Below are 22,637 nucleotides of genomic sequence, written 5' to 3'. Positions count from 1 at the left end.
TCTCCATTAATAGACCATATTTTGTAAACATCTTCATAAAAAATGCATGCCCTTGGATTGGATTGGGTTTTTCGATGAATAAACTGATGCAACCAAATACCTTAAAATATGTTGAAATCGATGGTATTAGGAATTTCAATTTGAAATTTAATACAACGAGGAGATGACTTGCTAATATATAAATGAATCCCGTAGAAGAGACTAGCACAGAAGAACACAGGAGATTTGTGAAAAATTATTGTGAAATGGATGTAGGGTCGGACTTGAAAACTGTTAACCAAGTTGACAACAAATCCAACAGCGAAATGGAACACTCCGAAAACGTTCCAAGTTGTATGCCTCAGTCTGTTGACTCTGAGGAACTTCACAAGTCTATTTTAAATCCAGATAGACAAGGTTGGGGTGAGTATACTCATAGTGATTGCTTGTTATTAAGGCCAGCATTTCGCATAATTTTGTTTTAAACGTTTAGTGTTCGCAGTCTTTTTATTATTATTATTAATAATATTTTACCAGGCGGCATTATATATTTTAATAAGTTACATGTGGTATTTTTAAATGGCCACCATCCGTGCCAATCGTGTTATGCGACATTCAGAATAACAAAAATAGTGGATTAAATTTTATTTTTCGATAAATATCTAAAATACTTATTCAATTAATACTTTTCAGTATTTCACTCCTCGCCATCTGCATACTTGAGCGTTGAATCCAAAGATTTCCGGGACAATTCATCAATATTTCACGGAATCTGCGGGAGATCCGGACGGCGCCGAAACCGGACAAGCTTTACGGCAGAACAATTATCGCTGCTGGAAGATATATTCACCAAAAATCATTATCCAGATATATTTTGTCGGGAAGAAATTGCTTCAAAAATTAGTATGACTGAGGCACGGATACAGGTAGTTATTACAACATTTGATTACATTACTACTATAAGTTTAGATGGTTATACCTATGGTAACATTACACTCTTGAGACAAGTATTAAATTATAAATAGGCTAATCATTATGCCCATATTTATTTGATAATACGATAATTCTTTTTTCTGATTGTTGCAAATTGTTCGATTGTTCCTAAAATTCTAAATCTTCTTCTATTCTATAGGTTTGGTTCCAAAACAGAAGAGCCAAATTCCGGAAACAACATCGTAACATGGCATCACCAAAATATGTAGAGTCACTCACCAAAATTAAAGCAACGCGATTATGTGAAGATGGAGACAAAGAGAGTCATCGAATAATTAATACCACAAGACCATCAGCTTCCAGATATACTACCGAAGCAATCAATTGGCCAAATAGGAATAATGTTATGCCGCAGACCTTAAGCTTGCCCAATTATTTCCCTCCTCCATTACCTTACAATACTATCCAAAGCATGAATCTTCAATCTACATATAATAGTGGCGCTGTTGCACCGTTACCTATTCGTCCTTTGGCAATGACGTCAGAGTGTCATTCCACACCTTCACGATCGCTCTTTAATTTCAACGACTTCACTGCATATCTGAGATATTTTTATGCTTCACAATTCGTCTTGAAAAATCGATTTACGCTTGGTGTCAGAGAATCAGATCCAGTAACGTCGAACCGTGAAAATTCTCCCGCTAAAGAGTTTATCTCGCCGGGTGAAATATGAGTATTCGAAATAAAACAATATATATAAAACAAAACAATACAACAATATTTTTATATATATAGGCTCTCATATATATACATAACTCTTGTGTAAAATATCAACAGATAGTTTACCCCTTTGCTCTGAGTTATTCACGGACGTAATTCAACTTTTGACACTGTAAAATGGATTTCCAATAAATTTTAAATGAATGTAATTGTTTGTTTGTTTTTTTCGAGAGGTGGGATTACCGATAAAAAATACATCATGGGAATTAGTCGTAAACGGGCTGAATATGGCACTATGGAAAATCAATGGATGCTTTGCTATCTAGTCAGCTCAGAAGTGAGAATGATTATTTGGAGGGCCAAAAACAATACAATAAATACATAAAATACCTGATACGACAATCAGATTCACAGTAGATCTCAAAAAAGAGGTAATACAGTAAGAGGCCAAAAGTGAAGTATAGAATCCAAGACAGCCCGTCACAAACAGTACATGAGAATCAAATAATGATTGTAATAGGAGGTTACTGGAGTTCCTGCATCTCGTCATAAACAACCACAGATTTTTTTTCTATGGAGTGCTTCGAAAGAGGGAATGTTCCCAGATACCATTTTGTGACGGACACTCTCAAATCTAGAAACACAGTGAATTACGCGATGAGCATTATTATATGAAATTTTAACTTTTTTATAATTATAATTATTGAAAAACAACCAGAGCTGGCAGTTATAAATACTACAATAATACGTCCTAAATAAAAGATTTTTACAGTAGTGAAACAATTGACAAATTTTTTCAAAATGGGGCTATAAAATAAATTGATTTATACTGACGTTTCAAGTCAAGGTCATCTCTAAGATCATTGGATAGGAGTAAGTAGGTTAGAGTGAGCTATAGAAAAGGCGGACAGTACACCAATATCTTACCTCCCACACACATACGGACAATATGATATATAATATATGGGCTACCTGCTATTCGCGAATATGCAAACGTGTTCTGCTGACTTTTCACACAAATCTGTATCACACAGGCAATGTTCGTCTTCCTGACCGGATCACTTTTCCACTACAAGTCACACCGATTATTTACGTTTCATCCACGTATTTTCAACGTGTATTTCGAATAAAACATACTCTCCCCTTCCTATCTGATATTTGTAGCTTATTTTCAGCTACGGTAGTTGTTTTTGAGGTGGAGCGCGAGACTTCACAAATTCTGAAAAGGGGGCGCGGCTTAAAAAGTTTGAGAACCACTGATTTACTGGATTTCAGGCTGGATCTGCAATCTCTGCAAAAATGACATAATTACGATAAAATATTAAAATTATTTGAAACCCACTCCACAAACTTTAAAAATGCATTTCCTTCGCACGGCCTCAAGTTTGAATGTTCCATTCAATGCAAATTTCTTCACGCGTGACGGAATCAGCAAATCAAAATTATTGCTCTCAGCGCGGTATATTTGATCTCATCATTCCTGCATTTCGTCTTGTTTTGTTTTGCTTGCTGGTCCCCGGTTGGCGTTTTTATTTTCAGATTTTAGTGTTGCGTGTTGTTGTTTGTTCTACCGTATTGTGTAAATTATAATTTTGTAACCTCCTAGCTACTAAAATAAAAATAGCATCTTTGAAAATTATGGAAGAATGAAATTTGCTTGCGATATGCAATGTAGCAGCATGGGTTCTTAGCTCTGTGTAGCCTAGTTAAGTGTAGTTAAGTACCGGTAGTTTGTTACGCCAAGGGTACCGGTAATGCTCGGGAACAGTTTTTCTACTATTATCATAGGCTATTTCAGTTTCTATTATTTTTTGTCATACATTCTGTCTAGGTTATTCAGTTATTGTGAATGCGTGTTGGTGAGCGGGCACATGGTACTCATCTTGTTCCAAACTTTTTTAAAGGTTTTGCTCGCTCTCCAGAATTCTCCATTTTTTATTTTTGTATTGTCAGATTGTGAAGTTTTTGAAATAGTCTAAACTATCTATCTATTGGTGATTTCCATATAGGCTAGATAAATATATAATTTATAAGGTACCGGTACCGTAAAAGTACATGTCTGCCAGTAGGGTAGGTACGGTACTGATAATCTGTAACTATACGGTATACCCAGATGGGTCTCATGTAGTTTCGTACCTAACGTACTTCTAGTAGGCGTACCATAACAATTTTTTAACGTGTCAATCCTAACCCCCACCTGACCACACCATTCAAAAATTATGTCACTACGACGTCACAGTAACGTAATAGAGCCCTTCAAACTATGCGAACTGTCATCCTAGACGCACAGACGAGAACCCGAAATCCAACAGCCATTTCTCTCGTTTTCACGTCGCAACGATCCCGATAGGAGAGAGATCGCTGACGTTAGTCAGTTCTTTATCGTCGGCGCCGATGCCATTTCGGGCGATCGTATGAGTATTTGGCAAACTCTGACGTGATTGTGACGTCATTTTTGAATGGCGTAGTCAGGTGAGGGTTGGATTGGCGTGTCAAAAAATTATGCTATGCCTACTAGAAGTACATTATGTACGAAACTACACGAGACCCTACCCAGATACCGTATTTCATGTATTTTAAGAAAAATAAACATTTTAATCGAAAGTCGTTATTTATAGGCCTAGATCTAACCTCACTTTTTGCTTTTAAACATATTTTGCTATTTATTCATATTCAAATTTATTAAACTTATCATATCAGCATATTTCAGTATTTAACATTTAATTATAAGTTCAAGTTGAAATTGACGTAATTTTGGTTTAAAATACAGAAATAGAAACAGGAATTTTATTTGATGACAATATTCATATATTGGAGCATGATTGAATATGGAGCCCCAAGTTCATAGTTTTGATTCTTTGACTTTGTTTCATGTTTCGTGCTGTGTGTTTATGAGATAGGCTATTAAAAGGATTCCATTTCTGATATTTGGCAACCGGAATAACATTAGACTGATAGAAGTACGCTCCATCCAAAACCTCGTTAATCTACTGAATCTAAAGTTTATTTATCTAAATTGTTTTTATAGTAACGTCATATTTTAACTTCAGATTTTAAGTTAATAATCTGAGCTTGTGGCATTGAACCTTGAAGCATAGGATTTACAGATTTTTGCTCAGCATGTTTCAGTCGACAGATGTATCACAAGGACCTTATCGAGCCACTAAACTGGTGAGTTGGAAATGTTCTGATTCATATTTGGGGTATAGTCTGTTTCATATATTCAATTTACTTTAATCTAGCCAAGAAAAATGAGAAGTAATGGCCATATCACTTGCAAGTTAGCATAACACAGTTCAGCTCAGTCATGCTTTAGTGATTCCCACTTGTGGCATAGTCGGGATGGTGTGACGTGTGATGATCTAATAAGTCAATGCATGTGGACCAATAACTGAACAACCATGCCCTGCTTGGAATGTTGACCAGGCGAGAAGCTGTGGCCCACCCAACCACCAGCTGTCCTATCGACTTTGTTCTCCATTTAGATCTAGATGATTATGGAAGACTCGTTCAATTTGGAATCTCTTAATTAGTAATAAGTTACTTTAACTTATGAATGTTATGTCTCCATATCATGGGTTTTATTGATAATCTATCAAAAGTATGCCTTATGTGCGTTTCAAACTGTTTATATGTATTTATTTCAGTGGAATGAAGTTGTTCGACTATTCCGATGTGGAATGCCCACCAAACGACACTGGCACCAGTTCAAAGTTTTCCATGATACTTTCACTGGTGCAGAAGCTGCTGATTGGCTGCATGATTGTTTGAAAATAAACAACAATTTTGGGGCTCAGGTAAAAGCATGATTCCTATTATGAGCCTGGGATGAAAGACCATTTTTGTGGTTTAGCTATGAATGATAAAGTACAAATAGTGGATTTTGAAATAACTTTTTTTACTTGGATTGTTTATGTATCATAAATCCTCTTTTTTAATCCATCAAACCGCACTTTTCTGATATGATTCAAGTCTGTGGGCCTGTGGAATCGGGGAATATTTACGATCTCTCTAGCTTCGATCACAACACCAGAAATTAAAAAAAAATCGATTTCGACTTTCGACTCAAGTTGTAAATATTTTCGTCCCTCATTCAGGAAATACCTCTGAGAAAAGCATATTTTGATAACAAAAATTTTGTTATATGCATATTCAAACTTAATGCTATTTAAACTCTGACCCCCTGGCTGTGATATGCATGGCATAGGTTTGAGTGTTAACCATTATTAGTAATTTGTGATATATATTTGCCATTGGAATTTTAATAAAAGTTTATTACTCCTTACTTTCATAACATTAACAACATATACCATTTTGTTATCCAATAAGCAGATAACAATTATTTAATGGAAGTGGAACCTTCCCTTCTAGAATAATATTAACCATATAATTTATATGTTTAGGTCACCAGAGAGCAAACTATAAGACTTCTCTGTAAATTTTTAAAAAATCATGTCATTGAAGAGGTTTCTGGTAAATGGGGAACAGAAGAATATACAGATAATAAACAATTATACAGGTAGAAATATTATCTAGAATGATGATTAGTTGTGCCTATTATTAAATGCTTTCAAAGCTGGGCTAGATGTAGAACTTTTTTTGAAGAAATTTGTAGTTTTCTATGTTTTTAGGCCTTTTTTTATACTTGATATGAACATGTGAGCATAAATAGATATCGTAGGATAGCATAGGCCCAATTCCCAGAAATGCATAGATTTTATGAATGAATGAACAAATTGTAAGAATGTTGATTTTTTTTAATAATATCCTTTGTTCAAATTCTGAATTATTCAAACATAATAATGATATTCTAACATATTAGAATTTTTACTGTTTTGAAGTTTGAATATAAGCTTTCTAAATCTTGGTTTGCAGTTAGAGTTCTAGTTACAACTGATTTTTCCATGTCATAAATTTTCTGAATATAAACATATAGGTTTCCCATTGGAGTTTCGCCTTCTAAAGTGATTCGGCAACCATTGGCTCTTCTCAACACAAATCAAGCTTCACCAAGACAACAGAACATCACTAATGCAAAAAACAAGTTTATAGTACAATCTCGGATGAAGAAAAACAATGTATGCATATTTTTTGGTTTCAATTTTGAAACAGAATAAAATAGTTTGTAATATTTGTGTTTTTTGTTTATAGCATGAATCTCCAAAAACAACATCAAGCGTGTGGCAAAGGGCATATATGTCAAGGTATTGTTTTTTGTTCCATTTTTGTAATATCATATTACAGTGAGCTGGTATTTTTTTATGTTTGGGTAGGCTATGATAAATTGATGAGGTTGCTGCAATATGACTATCTCGTCCAAGTTTGGACAATGATGGTCGAAATTGAATAATTTGCTCATTTCGAATACATCCTGAAATAATATTTTTGAATAGGAAAAATTAAATTCATATTCTAAATTTTATGTTCAACAGAGAAATTGGCAGAAATCATTGGAATTCATCAAAATTAAATCAAATAATGCCGAATATAAATCCTTAGTCTGCCTCTGTTCATGTACTTACAGAAGTTGTGATAAACATTGCTTCTATCATTTTCTATTTATTATTTGTTTGAGATTACGTTAATTGAGGTTTATTTTTTGTCTGACGTTGAGGTGTCAAATGCCTAAAATGACAACTTTTTAAAGGAAAATAGTTACTTTATTGTATATCCTAAATTCCAATATTTGATTTTCATTGACATCCCTGGAATTAATGGTTATTTTTAATTTACATAGCGATGCATACAGATGAATATGCATGCTATAGTGCCTTCATTCTGACAACCAACTAATCATACCTTAACTTTATGATCTTAATTTAACATGAAGAACAGGATATCCTCTTCATCTCACATTTCTAATATCAAAGGGTCATGTCACAGTTTTGCTCCATTGTTTTAGAGATTTAACAGGAAAGATCATTAGAGCTTAATGGTTCAATTTGGTGCATCTTGTGTGCAAATTGCATTTTGTTTAATTCAAATTTAGGCAGATTATCCTTATGGGCTTATTACAAAAATATCTCAACAATGTTGTAGTATGGTGAACTTTTTTAGAAGAAACATGAAAGTTTTTGCTTCAAACATGGCTCTGTACACTCTGGATGAGGTGATGGCAATGTCAACTTATTTGAGCCTAACACTTCATCTGCCAGGCCACGCTAATTTCGTCGTTTTTGAAATCTTTGAATTTGTATTAATTACATAATCCAATATCAATATTTTGATAAAGTCTTTCAATTAAAAAAAAAAGAATATTTTACTCGCTTTCTGGCTAGTTAATTAAATTACATTTACCGTAGTACCTTCAAAATTTTGAGAAAATATCATGTCTTAACCAATTTCAGGAAATAAATTTCTCAAAATGCTTCTTCAATCGTAAGGTAAGACTAATACAGAATGGCTCTATGGTTACTTCTTCTTGGAGTAATTTCTATGTAATCTTGTTCATGACTAACCATCTCATCCAGGATGTAGTAACCGTTCAGAAAAGCTCCTCATTGATTCTTCTTTTCTTCTTGTGCAGAGCATTGTTCGGAGTGCAGTACAGTAAACTTAGCATGTTCAATTTTTTTTATGTATTTTCTAAACAGCTTTCAAAAACTCCTCAATTTGAAATCAATAGAAGAAATACTACCATGTGGAATACTTCACACAGAATGGCTTCTACATAATGTTACAAAAGATGAATTATCAACTTTCACGGAACATGAAATGCCATATTGGGTTATCAGTGCTATGCAATGTCTTGCAACATGTAATGTTATTTCAGTAATTATAGGAAAATTTTATATTAAAATTGCACTTCAATATGTGGCCTGTTTATGTGCACATTAGTGCAAATATATTAATTTAGTCATGATCACTTTCTTTCACTTCACTTTCAAAGTACCAAATGTTTAATTCTATAGATTTGCAGGTACTCTTGGAGAATGCATATCAAGATGGCGGACACCGGAACATAGTATGTGTATCAGGTTAGGGTTAGGCCATAATTTTAGGTACAAATACTACGGGAGTCACTTGGCAGTCTCCGAACTCATAATAGAACTAAAAAAAGGTAAATTGGAATAAAATTATGCCCTAACCTGGTACACATACCACGTTTCCGTGTCCCCCGTCCTGTTACATATACTTAAGGAGCGCCGATTTATCTGTGATCATACTATGCCCCTAATATAATTAAATCCAACGCCTTTAACCATAATATAGTCCAATATTACTATATTCTTTAGAGTTTTCTTTTAATTTGAAATATTTTAGGGCCAAACAGTGAAAGCTCTGGACTTCCAAACTACCCTGGATTTGAACGAGATATTTTTTCAGCAGTTTGTGGATATTTTCAAGCTCTTTCTGAACCACTACTAACGTACAATCTCTACCAACTTTTCATTACGGTGTTTGGTAAGTCAAATTGATCAAGCTGTCTAAGGGGTATGTATGACTGGTATCTTGCACCTAATAGATCAAAATGACTTGTTGCATTATCAGGGCTGTGGTGTCTAGTTTGGAATGTTTTTATAATTTTCAAGTCAGAGTCGTAATTTCAAATACCCTTGCGTCGAAATTTTGAATTCTTCAGTGTATGAGCCTGTAATTCCAAATTTTGTATTGATAATCGAATTTGGAATTTCCAGTGGAAGGTCAAAACAGTCAAGTTGACCGAAGAAACTTTAAAACGATCGTTTTAAAATTTTTTTGTTATTGTTATTATTATTTGTCTCCGTCAACACATTTTGAAGAAATCGCTTTTCTCTTCGAATACTGAACCAATTGCTTTGAAATTTTCAGTGGTTAAAGATAAAAATTTTATCCAGAAGGCTATTAATTTTTTTTTTCGCTATTACGTCATCAAATTATGTGAATCTACGTGTCCATATATATGAGCATATCTCTCTTGTTAAATAAAATTTCTCATTCATAAAAGTTTAGCTCATTTCTCGAATTCGCTATTGAAGATTGGGTATGCTTTATCTTCAATTATTATTGTATGCATTGTAGTACCATGGAAATATCTTGACTTTGTCAAATAATAATTCAATTTACAGTACATTCAGAAATGTTGGATGAAGATGACTCAGAGAATCATTCCGACAAATTTCATGGTAATTTTTGTAAAAATTTATTTTGTTAGTTCTCATTATTCTATATGACAGAAGCTTAACAAGGACGGCAAATAAAACTTTTTGCGAATGGTTCATTTCTTTCATTTATAAGTTATTTATTATTCCTGTATTGAAAGAGAGGATACGTTTTTTTCAAATTTTATTCCAGAGAATAGGAAAGTTATAATGATATTGGCTATAGAGACCCATGGCCAATTAACAGTTCATGTTGTATCGGAATTGTTTATCAGTCATTTTTAGAGATGCATGGACTTGATGGTGAGAGAAGCCACACAATGGCGAGGAGTTTAGCATTCTTCTTGCCCATATTTGTCCCCCACTGGATTCCGACCTGCAGATCTGTGCAGGGTAATCCGAGGTGCAAGGTGCATGTTCTTAACGCTTAGCACAATCCACTGAGCTGTCGAAATAGATGAATTATTGTTTTCATTTCAGATACCTAAATCGCTCAATACTCTTTATTTTTCAGCAAAATCTTCACCTCAAGTAGAAAATGAGAGTGAGGAAGAAGTTGAGAAATTGAGAAGAAAACTCATGCAAGCTCAGATGAGACATGCAAATAAAGCAATCAGACATCATAAAAGTATGAGACATGGAAGCATGCCTGCAAAATATCTCAACTTCAACGAAGGTAACTTATTCATCTAAGATTGAATTTGACTTATATTTTGTTTCAGGAATATTTGAATGATATTAGTAAAGTCCTCAGGTTTAAATAAGTGACATATACAATATAAAAAGCTGTGTTGCGATTTTTAAAAATCTTGTGTGTTACGTGGTTGGAGCACTGGGTGAAAATCTTGGGTTCAAACCCCAATAAGTTGAGTATGCAACGCTAATATGGTAAAATCAACTAAAAATAATATCTCTTTGCAATACTAGTGTATTCTGATCATCAGGCCAGCAATTTAAATAAATTCTTGTGTTTTTCTTTAGTGGATGTTCCTGCCCACTTCGGAAGTTTGCCGAGATGGTAAGTTATATGATTTATTAATTTTTTTTAAGATTTATATACGGATCCTACCCGTTTTTAAAATGTACTATGGTACACAAGCTTTTTAAATAAAGGCCACAGATATGTATAGTCTTTTTCCATCCCATATCATTTTTGTATGTATGGGCACGAATATGAACAGTATGAAAGCAACCATAGGGATATTATTTTTGATTGAAATTATTATTTTTGTAAAGGAACTGGAAGCTTGAAGACGTCGCTACAAGAGAAACGTGGAATGACAGATTCGCAAGTTTTAGAAAACTCGATGAATTGACAGAAGAAAGCAGTTTTCAAACAAAACAAGAAAACTATGCATCCCTACCAGAGTTACGATTTAGTAATACTCTTCCGAGACCAAGATCTTCTCATAATAATGAAGCGAAAGTAGAAAAGAAGATTTCTCAGCATGACAAATTGTAAGTTGGGTTACTCAACCATGTTGATGTTATCAAATCTTATACTATAACTATATTAAATGCATTCCCTTATTTAAATTATCTTGTAAATTCTTGCCTACAAATAACAAGTATTCATTTGCTGCACAACAAATCAGAGCAGAATAACTGAATTTCACAAGAAATCGATTTTTATATATATTATTTACAATAAGGATAAATTACCAAACTATAAGCTAAAAAACTATAAAATGTTATGTTTATTTTTGAATTCTGTGTATTTTTCAACTTTTAGGACTGGATTTGATTACAAAACATTGGATGATGAAGCAATAGAAGCTGGATTTTTACCATTGGATGAAGAATTTAAATCTCGATCCGTTGAAAATTTATTACTCGACATGAGTATAAGGTTAGTGGGCATAAAGAATATAGTTCTGCAGTATATATATTATATTATAAGGTTCTTCACACATTGGCCAGGAAGAAAGATCCAGGCAAGCAAATACTTTACAGGAATACTTCGCTATGGAAAATACATTTGTTTTTGGCATTAAATCAGGGCCGTTAGGTTTGAAATCAAAATCTTCATCCTATTGTTCTATTTTGGTCCATTACACTAACCCAGAAGTTCCCGATCTTCATGACGCATTTATTTCTGTAATACAAATCATGACAAACTTTCATTGAATTATGACAAGAAAAAATGTTATTTTATAACATGTGCTCATTTATCGATATGATGAAGTTGTTTTTGTGTTCATGAGTGCTTGCCATTAACTCAGTATTCCTTTTCAATTACTACATACTTCATCTTTCATTGGTAAAATTTTTCTACAGGATGCATGATGAACTGGAAAATGATTTGATGAAAGATAATAATTATGAAGCTACTGGTCATTGCAATTCGAATGCAGGCAAAAATAGAAGCAATCCACTGTCGAACACAAACGAAGGATACGAGAATTTAAGTTTCGAGAAAAAGGATGATTTCGTTGATTCTCCTATGTATCGGACAATGAAACCAATTTATGAAAAAAACAAAAAACCTCAAAAGCAAAATACGAGATTTCAATCTAATTTCTCGACAGTGAAAAAATGTCGAAGTTTTAATTCTCGACAAATTCATAGTATCGACAGTAATTTGTCAAAAGAAGGCGTTTACATGGAAATTTCAGCCAGTCAGCCTAGTTTAAATAAAGCTTCAAATATGTACCTTGGGGGAAACCTTGCTACGTTACGAGAACCAGCAAAACCGAGCTCGCAGTTTCAGAAAATAAAAGAACAGAAAACAATCAAGAGACGTTCTTTAAAACCATCGATAGAAGATTTGGAAAACGATTTGATGTTTTCTCCGTTTGTTCCTAAACCTGCTCTACCTGCTCAGAACAACAATGGTGATCAACTTGATAGGTATTGTGTTTTTGGTTTAATAATCAGTTGTCTCGACTGCTTGTCTAAAGCCTTGTTTGGGGTGGAAGTATAAAATTATTATAGAATAATAGCAAAAATTTTAAATTACAAAATTTATCTTTTATTTCCTTCTATTTTGCTTTTTGTTTGAATTTGAAAAAAAAATTACCACCAATTTTGTAATAACATCACTATAGTACAAAACCAGTGTCTCGAAATGTCATGTCCCACTTGTCCAATGTGTCCCATATGTCTCACTTGTAACACGTGTCCCACTTGTAATGGGTGGGTCACCTAGTGGGACACGACATTTTCGAGAGACACCTCACCTGAACATTTTGAGACAGCCGTACAAAACCACAAAGGATTATGTGCAATTCATTGTCTGTAGAATTTTTGCAATAGCATCATACACTAGAGCTACATTTTCAATTGTGTTATGTGATGCCTGGTGGTTTAATCCTGAAATGTTGGAATTGCATGGTAAAAATCCAAGATTCGAATCACATGCCCACCTTACCCTAGGTGTAAGTAGGTGGTCACACCGTAGGGTTTTCGGTACATCTCAAAACAGTATCTTTTATGTAGTCAGTAGCTGCTTACACAAAGTCTTTTTTGGAGTGAAAACTAACCATTCATTCTAATTTAACAGCAAAAAACAACATCCTCAATCTGCAATTAAAGAACGTAGAGAAGTTCCACCACCCTGCGTCACGAATGCAAAAAAAATCGATCCACATTTTATTCAACAGAGATTAGATAGATTGCCTTATGTGTCACAAACTATGCTTCCAAGCAAACAACATGCAAATTCGGAATCTCAACTTCATGTTGGATTAACCAGGTAATTTGACTTTCAATCCTAATTTATTGTTCAAATGGAATTTTATAGGTTCAATCGTCATTAAACAGACTGAGATTGTTAACAGGTCGTCTAACAAGGGGAGGGGGGGGGGCAAATTTTTAATTGTAACATCTAGCGAGTCTAGTCGGAGGCCAGAAAACGTGGATTTCCCCCGAAGTCTTTTAAGGGTCTAAAAAGCTCTCAAGCTGTGAAAAATTGCTATTTACGGATCTTAATTTTTTTGATTATTTTATATTTCAAAAGGGAGAGAGGGTTTCCACCCGCAATAGTTTTGTCTAGAAACCCCAACAACAACAAAACCACCCCCCATACATCTCAAGATTCTCAACCTAAATTCATAACTAATTAATGTTTCAGGTCTCATAGTACATTAAGTTATCGCCCACTGCGTGAAGTTTCACTTGACAATCATGGCAACGATCGTTATGCTGGTCGACAATCATCAATCAATGATAGATTTTCATGGAATAATAAATCAATGATGTCAGGTGCAAAATCATGCAACAATTTTAATGAGGTATTGATACAATATTTTATTCTTAGGTAATTCATATCTACAAAATTTCATTCATTGGATATTCCTCCCAGACAAAATTCAATCCTCCAATCTCCATTACAATCCTTTTTTTATTCATTTTTCGTATAATATCTTATTTTTAGACTTGTTTTAAAATTATCTGGGTTAAACCGAACGAAGATGTTCATATCCTTACAGTTCGGTATTCCAGAGTTCTATGTTATAATTAATTTTACATTTATAATATTCTGAATAGATTGAAAGAATTGAAATATATACAAATTAATGAAACCATAATTTCAGTATATAACCGTATATATATATTTTTTTTCATTTCAGGCATTCTCACAACCTCAATGTGATGTCCCTCCATCACCTCTTACCACAGCGTTTGATTCTGCTCGGACAAAAGCAAATCCAATTACAGGTAAAAATATTTACTTTTCAATTCTGTACAAAGATAAATTGGGTCGGTTTTATTTCATTGCTGTTCAGCTTATATTGCATTTGAAGAAATATAGATTCTTTTGTGTCCCATATCAACCCCTGGCATCTCTGTCGCAGTGTAGCTTTTTTATTAGTATTTTTTCCACTTATAGTTAAAGTTCCATGATCTTATTTTCAGCATGCATGTATATAAAAGTGAATTTCATTCTTTTACTGTCAGTGTATCTGAGCGTAGACAAAGAAAATATGGCGAAATTATTTTCATAAATTTCAGTTTTGTGGAATTCACTGTTTTTTGACAGTATCAAAAGTCTCACATCAAATAATAATTGCGACTACTGTACTATCATAAATTTCTGCGTGTTGAATAGCTCTTGTTATTTTGGTGATTATCTTCATTTTGCTTTTAGGATGAGTTCTCTTCACTCCTGAGTGAGTGGCTCAATCTTGCTTTATGCACATCCATCTGTGGGTTTTGTACTAACAAAAGCAATAGGCATTTGGTTGATTGTGTATTTCTTATTCAGGAGCATCGAACAGACTGGTAGAAGCATTGCAGTTTTGTCTTCTCTTACTTCCTCCCTGTAGTCGTAGTAAGCTTCGACTTTTGTTACGACTGATCACCAAAATGTGTAACAATCCACATCTCGTTGATCTTCACGATCTTTTATCAACGAGAGCATTTGTAAGTTTTCTAGTAAGTTGTAGTTAAAACCAGAGGAGTATAGGGAAATTACAGGAGCTCCTGACTATGAGTTTAATAAAATTTGAATTGGACTCTTGGACTTGGTGGAAAAAATTTTTGAATACAATTCAATCTCCGAACTCAGAGAAAATAAAATTTCGATGGCGAAAATATTGGCATATGCAAGCTTTCTTCTCTGTTTAGAATGCTTAGTGAATTTTCGAAGCTTTTGGAATTTACATTTGAAGGTGTGTCTTGTGAGTAAGTCTTGTATTGAGTCAATGAAGTATATTAACATATCTATTTTTTAGGTTTTGCAAGAATTGTCTCCATGTATAATTCGTCAAAGACCAGTGAAACAACAATCGAGATTCTCAATGAACAAAGATATCGAACAGAAAATCATCAGTGTGTTTTTAGAACATACATCTGTGTTGATGGATAAACCAACTTCTCTTGAAAAAACTGTGAAAGAACTGACAGAAAGAACAAAATTAGAGGTTTTGGAAAATTTTACACATTGAAAGCAAAACTAGGCATTTTTATAAGAACGCAGAGGGCCAAAAGTTTTCAGAGTGTTTGCAATGTGTGTGTCACGTTGTTGCAGAGTGTTTGTCACGAATCATGAATCTTTGAAAAATCTGGTCCAGATTTTTTCTGAGTTGGATAATTTTATTCGTTACACTTTGGGATTCAGTGTGAATTCCAGACCTAGTGACTCCAAATACCTTGAAAAATTTTTAACAATCAATTTAAACTAGAATTCGATTGGAAACCGAAGAATTATCGATTGACGGTTAGGGGATCCCCAAAAACAGTGGTCTTACCCCATAGTGACGCTGTGTGTCCCATCACTAATTAATTAATAACTCGCTAATTATACGACATAATCCATCCAAAATCAATAGGATTCTGATCCGAGCTATGATGAATGCACATGCAAAATCTGCAGCAGATCTAATCTAACTTTTGTGAGATATCGCGTGCATCTAACACACAGACAAATACCTATCAACATACTTACCGATCAAGATCAAGATTACCGATCAAATAATTTAAATAACGGCTCTTCTGCTATTTAGGCCGCAACAAACCTCACTTCTAGCATGAAACCAATTGCTCAGGAAAAATCAATGAAGAGACAGACAACATTCTGCAAACAGGTTAATTGATAAATTAGATTATTCAACCAGTTTCAAAGTGAAGCTGTTGTTGAAATATTCATTTTAGTTGATATTTACGTATCACTCCCTTTCTTGAACTTTTCATGAATTTTAATTTCATCATTTTGCTTGCTTACTCACTCCATCAAAGTCAAAGTTAAAAACACTTTAAGTCAAAGTTAAAAACACTTTATTCTGGAATAAGTATATAGTTACACACCAACTACCCAGGTTTAGATAGTGTTGTTATCCAATTGCTATTACAGTCTGTAGTTATTCTCAGTGTTTTTCAAGTTCCTTCGAACCAGCCAGCATGGGTAATTGCCCTAATGGGCCAGTATTTCTGTATTATTGAACATATTTTTGCCATTAGTTAATGTTAGTAAATTAAATTTTTTTTGTAATACTACATGATTTTTTACAAAAAAGTAAACGTGTCATAACCCAAGTTACCATAAATTGCTTGATACAGGTTCTGTTTCAAAACTTGCTATGCATGTTATTTACTTAATGGTTTTGTAATGTACTTTTGGTCTGTAATTCTTGTGTTTATTAGGTTACTGTAAGTGAATATGAAAAGCAAAGAAGATCTAATTTGGAAAGTTCGTTAAAACAATTACTGGAAGACATTGTTCACAGTGAAAACATGACAACGAAAGAGAAAAGGAAGAAATTGAAGCAGGTAAACAGAACATTTACTAATATTTCAATATTGTTTTCATGTCACTTATTCACACCCTTTCACTCTGAACAAGCCTATGTACAAGCAGACATTGACAAGTAAAAAGCTACTATTTTTGGGAAGACCAGAACCTGTTTTCCTCAACAGGGTAGACCCAATTACCCTGAAGGGAGGGAGAGGGGGCTAGGTATGGAATTTGATCCCAAGATGTATATCTTGCAATGTCAACATAGTTTAGTTCAGGAGTGGGCAATTATTTTTCTGAGTGGGCCAATTACAGATAATATATTTGGTTACTGGTCCGAAGGCTCAAAACTCAATATGAAAAATTATAAATAAAAAAAACTTTTATTTACGACAGCTAGTCCAACTGGGCTAACGTTTATATAATAATAAGAGGCACAATGTAACAATCAGGGCCATTATGAGGTTATATTATATTTTTCAATGGAAATTTATATCTATAAAAACTATAGTCATAATTTCAGCTGACACAAGTGGGCCGGATTAAACACTTTGGTGGGCAGAATACGGCCCGCGGGCTGTATTTTGCCAGAGTAGTTAATATCAATTTTCTTCTCGTTAAGACAGTATCCCAAAATTCACAATATTTTTCTAGTTCCAGAAATCATACCCTGAGATTTACAAAGGATCATATCCAAATGGGGATCCTCTTCTGGATAGAAGATCATCAACAAGAAGAAAGCCTATGTTCTCTACTGCCATCAAGAGGCTGAGAAGTTTACGATCCTAGATACAACTTTAGTTAACTTGAAACTTAACTAAAATCTCCAGGAACTTTTTTTCAATTTGTTTTTATATTTTGATATTGTATAGACTTCATTGTGGAGTCATATTTTCATGTAATGAGAAAATCATAATTGGATTGAATAAATCGCTCATGGCTCATTACACACCACAATCTAGTAGCCACATTCCATTTTATCTCTATTAATGCGTACTAGTGCTTTTTTGTATTGTAGTTTTTATATTATGGATTAAACTATAATTATGTAGTAGAAATAGACATTCTTTGAGATTATTTGAGAGCGTGTTATTATTTCAATTACCTTTTCTATATTTGAATTGTTCGTTATTTGACTTATCAGGCTGGTTTCAAATAACTGGTGTATATTTGATTCTTGTAGCAAAGTAGATTATTTTAGCTTAATCTGATTATAGGTGACTCATATACATGTTTCGTTTGGGCAGTTCATTTGATTTTATATATTAATTATAGATGTTATATTGCCATTTAATTCAAATATTACAAATTGACATTCAACGTATTATATTACAACTTAGTAGATTAATTTTGATTAAGTTTATTTCCTAAATAAACTCACTTTGGATTTGATATTATAATATCTAGTTAATAAACACCGAGTCTGAAACTCCTTAGTGGGGACCCAATTTTTGATTAGTTTGTTAGAAATATTATTTCGCCATCCTAAATGAATATGGGAACACCATTCTCTGTCGAGTCACATGCATCAAGGCCATGTACAGGGCTGGGTAAAAGTAGGGTAACAGTTATTGAAATATTCAACTGTTACCCTCGTTTGGCCCCCATCCTTGTAGTTCCTGATCCTAAAATACAAATCAAAATATATATTGTTGTTTTGGGATTAGGATTCATTTGTGGTTATATTTTAGAATTAAAGCCATGACAACATCTGTAATGATTTCAATTATATTATTTATCTTTCTTGTATCTTCGAATCATGTATGATTTTAGGAATAATGTAAATAACTTCCATGTTGTAATTCACATCCCACATCTGGGTCATCAGTTGTCAACATTTTTTTTTTTGAGTGTATTAAGCACATTGCACAGAGGTGTTAGTTTTCATGTGAATGTTTAGGCCATGTTCGATCAAGCTTGTACGATGTATTTGCTTACTTGTGTATGTGTGTGTATTTGTTTGTGTTAGATAATTTTTCTTTCTCACTTTAAGGGCGACCATTGCGTAATGCATGGTTTGCCCTTATGACCATTTTTCTAAAAAAAGAATCTTGTATTAGTGATTTAATTGTCTCAGATACCGATACTGTACTGCTGACCTAATTTTTGTTTGTTATGAAGTTTTCTTCATTCCACTTTTGTCCAAAATTTTTTGGGGTCGGTTTCACTGTTTTGAAACAGATGGTAAAATTTCACTGTCAACGTTTTCGTGTATTCTCACTGCCTTGTCTTTTTTGTATTTTGTTGTTAAGCGATTCTGCACCTTGGTACATACACTCTCTATAAATTCGTAATATTCTAATTATATATATTCTAAGTGATTGTTACATAACAATTGGACTGCAAATTTATTCTATGTTGTGATTGTTGTCATCTATTATTTTTATATATAACATTATTCGTTCATACGCTTACCTCTGTCTGTCAGTATGGACGACATTTGCATCACCGTTAGTTGTAATTATAACATCATAATTGATATTGTTATTAGTTTTTAATGAGAATAATAAATTCACTTATTCAGTCAGAAATATTGAAAAGAGATTCCATGCGGAATTGAAACAGGAAAATTAAATGTTGCAAGTTATTTTACGACCTTGCCACATCTAACAGTCTTACGTCGTCCCAAGCGTCGCGCTCTGGCGATCACTTTGGTGTTTTACGAACGCGCCGCGCACGATTCTAGTTTCACGCCTGAACGGAGTGTCATCGTAGGTCGCCGTCGACCACACAGGAAATGGGGCCTACAGAGTAGACGTCTCCGCTTTCTGTCTTGTCTCGAAGGCATAGAGATGAATTGATGGATGCTTTCGGGCTCCCTTATTAGCTGTGCTGGTGAACTGATAGGATAGAATTTTCATATTTATCCCGGCGATGGTAAAGCCGAGTTTAATCACATGCCGTGCCACGGCCTCTCGTCCGACATCATTCCCATATCGTGTATGGGACTAGCTGGCTAGTCAGATGTATGAACAACTGTATTTCTAAGGAGAATTTTCAGAAATATTCTAAAAAAAGAGGTAGATCGAGATATTCGTGGCTCGGATGACCCCGTGTCAGATTCAAATTATTTCATGTTTTTCCTAGTGCGCAAGTAACGTTATGAGAAATACCCCGTAGATTGCAGAATTGTACTGGGTAGCCGATTTCACGCGGTAAATAAATATTTGAAATCTTACTGTCGTTAGGGTGCTTGTAAGTGAAACAATAATTTAGATGTAGGTGACAAGAGGCCATAGCCAGCATTGCAGAATCCGTGTCCCGTCGAATTGGCCTCATTATTCACATTCTGCCTAAGGCGAATGATTACTAATCGTCCAATGTTTATTTTTCTCATAAGATATTGGGTAATCGCCTTCCTTATCGTGTTGCCAAACACAATTTTCCACGGAGCGCTATGTAACGGTAACATCACCTCAAAGTAAAATGGAAATAAATTTACTCCTACCGTTCGCGGGAATATTACTATCGTTGATTTCAAGCATATCTACCGGGATAGTCGAAAGAAATTTGGATCTAGAAGTTACCAATGGAAGGACTGTTTATATTAGAAAATCGCATTTGAGATTTGCTACAAGGCCCGGCGAAGTCTGTAAAGTACAAGTCGTGCAAAACGAGCCTATTTATCAAAGAGTCGGCGAGTTCACACCCAAGGTAAGTGATCGTAAAGGTTCCATTACATTAGAGCCCACGACTATTGCGCCTATGGATTTTTTTCTGTTTTACGGATATTTGAACCCAAACTAACCCTAACCCATTGGTTTTAGCACCCACATATATATTGAACCCGCGGATATACACATGGGTTCAAATGTACGTGAGTTCAAATGTACGGTCACCGATCATAAAATATGTTCTCAATCTCTAATGCTTTTGTTTTCTATACAACGAATCACCAACAATTGCAGTTTAGTCACATCTATCACTGGGTATATCGCTAACGCAAAGCATTCTAGTTCCCGCCGAAATGTACTTCGATTATTAGCGACGACGTTTTGCTAATTTTTGGCATATTCAACTTTTCTAAATCTGTTTCGATTGGCGACAGGATATGAGAGTATTATGTATCCCCGGGCGTGTTTACAAATTGTCCGCGCACTTGACTATCAATATTGTGACAAGTGATGGATGACTTTTATAAAGTAAACTGAACGTTTGCAGAAGTTGCATTGTGCTAACATCTTTTTTCGTTCGTATTGTAACATGTAAAGAAATACTTTTTATTGTACCATATAGTATCTTCAAATAACACTTTTTGAGAGAAATCCAATGGCAAATAAACCGACATCCGATAGTAAATTTCGGAAGCAGTAAATGGGTAAATATTGGAATTACTAGAAACGGAAATATCAGCAGCAATCCTCGAATCAGCACTTTCGTATTCAATACGAGAAGGAAGTCAGCTCGAACTCGAGTTTTATGTATCGGCCAAGCTTGGCGTCAAGTCATATTCAATTAACTGGACTATTATTAATTGGTGTCGTAAAAAACAATGCTAAAATAAAATATGGAAAACTCCCTGATGAATTCTCGGTATGGCTTTGCTTCATGTGATTGTATTTTGTTGTTCATTGATCATTAGCCTCGCAATGTAACCTACTCTTGACGCAGATTGTCGTCGCGTACGAAGTTTTATAATCCATTTTCCCATGGGGATGATATATATAAATATCGTCACCACGAATCAGAAACGCGTACCTAAAAGATGACGCCAACCGAATAATATAAATTTTAGAGATTTTGAACCCCTTTCCGACTATCTTGCATACGACGTTTTAAATTGCGTGCGTAATAAAAATGTTCGTATTCTTAGAAATGCATTGTGGTGACTTTGGCCTTTTGTCTGGTGGGTTAGCACAACGATAAAATTCGTTGTCTTTCGCGGGCCTTGTAAATTGACAGTTGTGGTTTTTCTATTGTATTGTTATTTAAATGTTGGCATTTGAATGCTAAACCATCCGGGCCACAAAATCTCCTTTTCGTCAGTCTACTATCTACTAGAACAATGACTATTGTGAGAAATCTTCAACCAAAAACGAATATTTGTTATTTTGTTTTGTGACCCGTAATTATAAGATTGATAAAATTAACCACCTGGAAAAATGGTACTATTTGCATTAACCAAACCTGGGACGCTGATAGCACACAAATACAACGACATTTTCATCTACATTACATGCATGATCGGTGGCTGATATCGCACTGAAATGTTTGAATAGAAGGGAGATTGAGAGGTCAAATGAGTTCAATAAAGCGAAACTTTTCAAGTCGATGCGAGGAATGACGGCAAAACAACCCGACCAAGTTTGTCCCATAAATTATCACAGCAAAGAGTTCCCACTCCAGTAAAAATGCATTGTGCACGAACTTGGTGTTGAATGAACGGTTCGTCACCTTGGTGTTATAATGTTTTGGTCAATTGACTTTTTCATGTTGCGGTTTCACAAGGACGTAGTAATAAATGTCTTTCACCTAGAAATAATATTATCCAGAATGATTTGGTTGTTTCCTCCACATCTATCAGCGACCTCGAAAACATCGTACTTGGCGAAAAATCACATAGGGGTTGTTTCCATTGGCGAAATAAGCGGGAGGAACATACGTTGAAGGGCGATTTCAAGGTTCCATTACATTTGAACCCACGTACATTTGAACCCATGACAATTGCACCTGTATGCTATTGCACCTATGGAATTTTTTTTTTTCACGGATAGTTAAACCCATACTAACCCTAACCCATGGGTTTTAGC

General features: G+C 34.3%; 3 protein-coding genes across 3 annotated transcripts in view; all 3 read left to right on the top strand.

The window, feature by feature from the left end:
* Window positions 1–16: 16 nt before the first annotated feature.
* LOC120348247 (uncharacterized) lies at window positions 17–1,823 on the top strand. The gene is made up of 3 exons (XM_039418354.2): window positions 17–402; window positions 673–905; window positions 1,112–1,823. Exons 1-3 carry the CDS (start codon window positions 183–185, stop codon window positions 1,643–1,645), a joined length of 987 nt encoding a protein of 328 aa, XP_039274288.2. The 5' UTR covers window positions 17–182; the 3' UTR covers window positions 1,646–1,823.
* Window positions 1,824–4,653: 2,830 nt separating this feature from the next.
* On the top strand, window positions 4,654–19,449 carry LOC120344389 (DEP domain-containing protein 1A-like). The gene is made up of 21 exons (XM_078117538.1): window positions 4,654–4,803; window positions 5,280–5,429; window positions 6,036–6,151; window positions 6,569–6,710; window positions 6,784–6,836; window positions 8,226–8,389; window positions 8,896–9,036; window positions 9,681–9,737; window positions 10,228–10,389; window positions 10,695–10,731; window positions 10,950–11,171; window positions 11,446–11,562; window positions 11,991–12,563; window positions 13,216–13,407; window positions 13,786–13,945; window positions 14,285–14,372; window positions 14,920–15,077; window positions 15,389–15,577; window positions 16,160–16,240; window positions 16,797–16,922; window positions 17,542–19,449. Exons 1-21 carry the CDS (start codon window positions 4,753–4,755, stop codon window positions 17,674–17,676), a joined length of 3,114 nt encoding a protein of 1,037 aa, XP_077973664.1. The 5' UTR covers window positions 4,654–4,752; the 3' UTR covers window positions 17,677–19,449.
* A 529-nt stretch (window positions 19,450–19,978) lies between these two features.
* Window positions 19,979–22,637, top strand: part of LOC120341293 (FRAS1-related extracellular matrix protein 1-like) — a 34,054-nt gene continuing 31,395 nt past the window's right edge. The window contains exon 1 of the mRNA XM_078117537.1: window positions 19,979–20,541. Coding sequence (XP_077973663.1) covers window positions 20,314–20,541 — 228 coding nt within the window. The 5' untranslated portion in view covers window positions 19,979–20,313. The remainder of the gene's footprint in view (window positions 20,542–22,637) is intronic.

Source organism: Styela clava, chromosome 1 (genome assembly GCF_964204865.1).
Source record: "Styela clava chromosome 1, kaStyClav1.hap1.2, whole genome shotgun sequence".
NCBI lineage: Eukaryota > Metazoa > Chordata > Ascidiacea > Stolidobranchia > Styelidae > Styela > Styela clava.
Note: the sequence above shows the minus strand (reverse complement) of the source record. Positions and strands in the feature narration are given on the sequence as shown.

What these genes read in the sequence shown, in the direction of transcription:
- LOC120348247 (XM_039418354.2), top strand. Translation starts at nt 183, where the DNA reads ATGAATCCCGTAGAAGAGACTAGCACAGAAGAACACAGGAGATTTGTG. An exon ending in TCCAGATAGACAAGGTTGGG is followed by an intron (nt 403 to 672) that starts GTGAGTATACTC and finishes AATACTTTTCAG; the next exon opens with TATTTCACTCCTCGCCATCT. An exon ending in TGACTGAGGCACGGATACAG is followed by an intron (nt 906 to 1,111) that starts GTAGTTATTACA and finishes TCTATTCTATAG; the next exon opens with GTTTGGTTCCAAAACAGAAG.
- LOC120344389 (XM_078117538.1), top strand. Translation starts at nt 4,753, where the DNA reads ATGTTTCAGTCGACAGATGTATCACAAGGACCTTATCGAGCCACTAAA. An exon ending in CTTATCGAGCCACTAAACTG is followed by an intron (nt 4,804 to 5,279) that starts GTGAGTTGGAAA and finishes TATTTATTTCAG; the next exon opens with TGGAATGAAGTTGTTCGACT. An exon ending in ACAACAATTTTGGGGCTCAG is followed by an intron (nt 5,430 to 6,035) that starts GTAAAAGCATGA and finishes TTATATGTTTAG; the next exon opens with GTCACCAGAGAGCAAACTAT.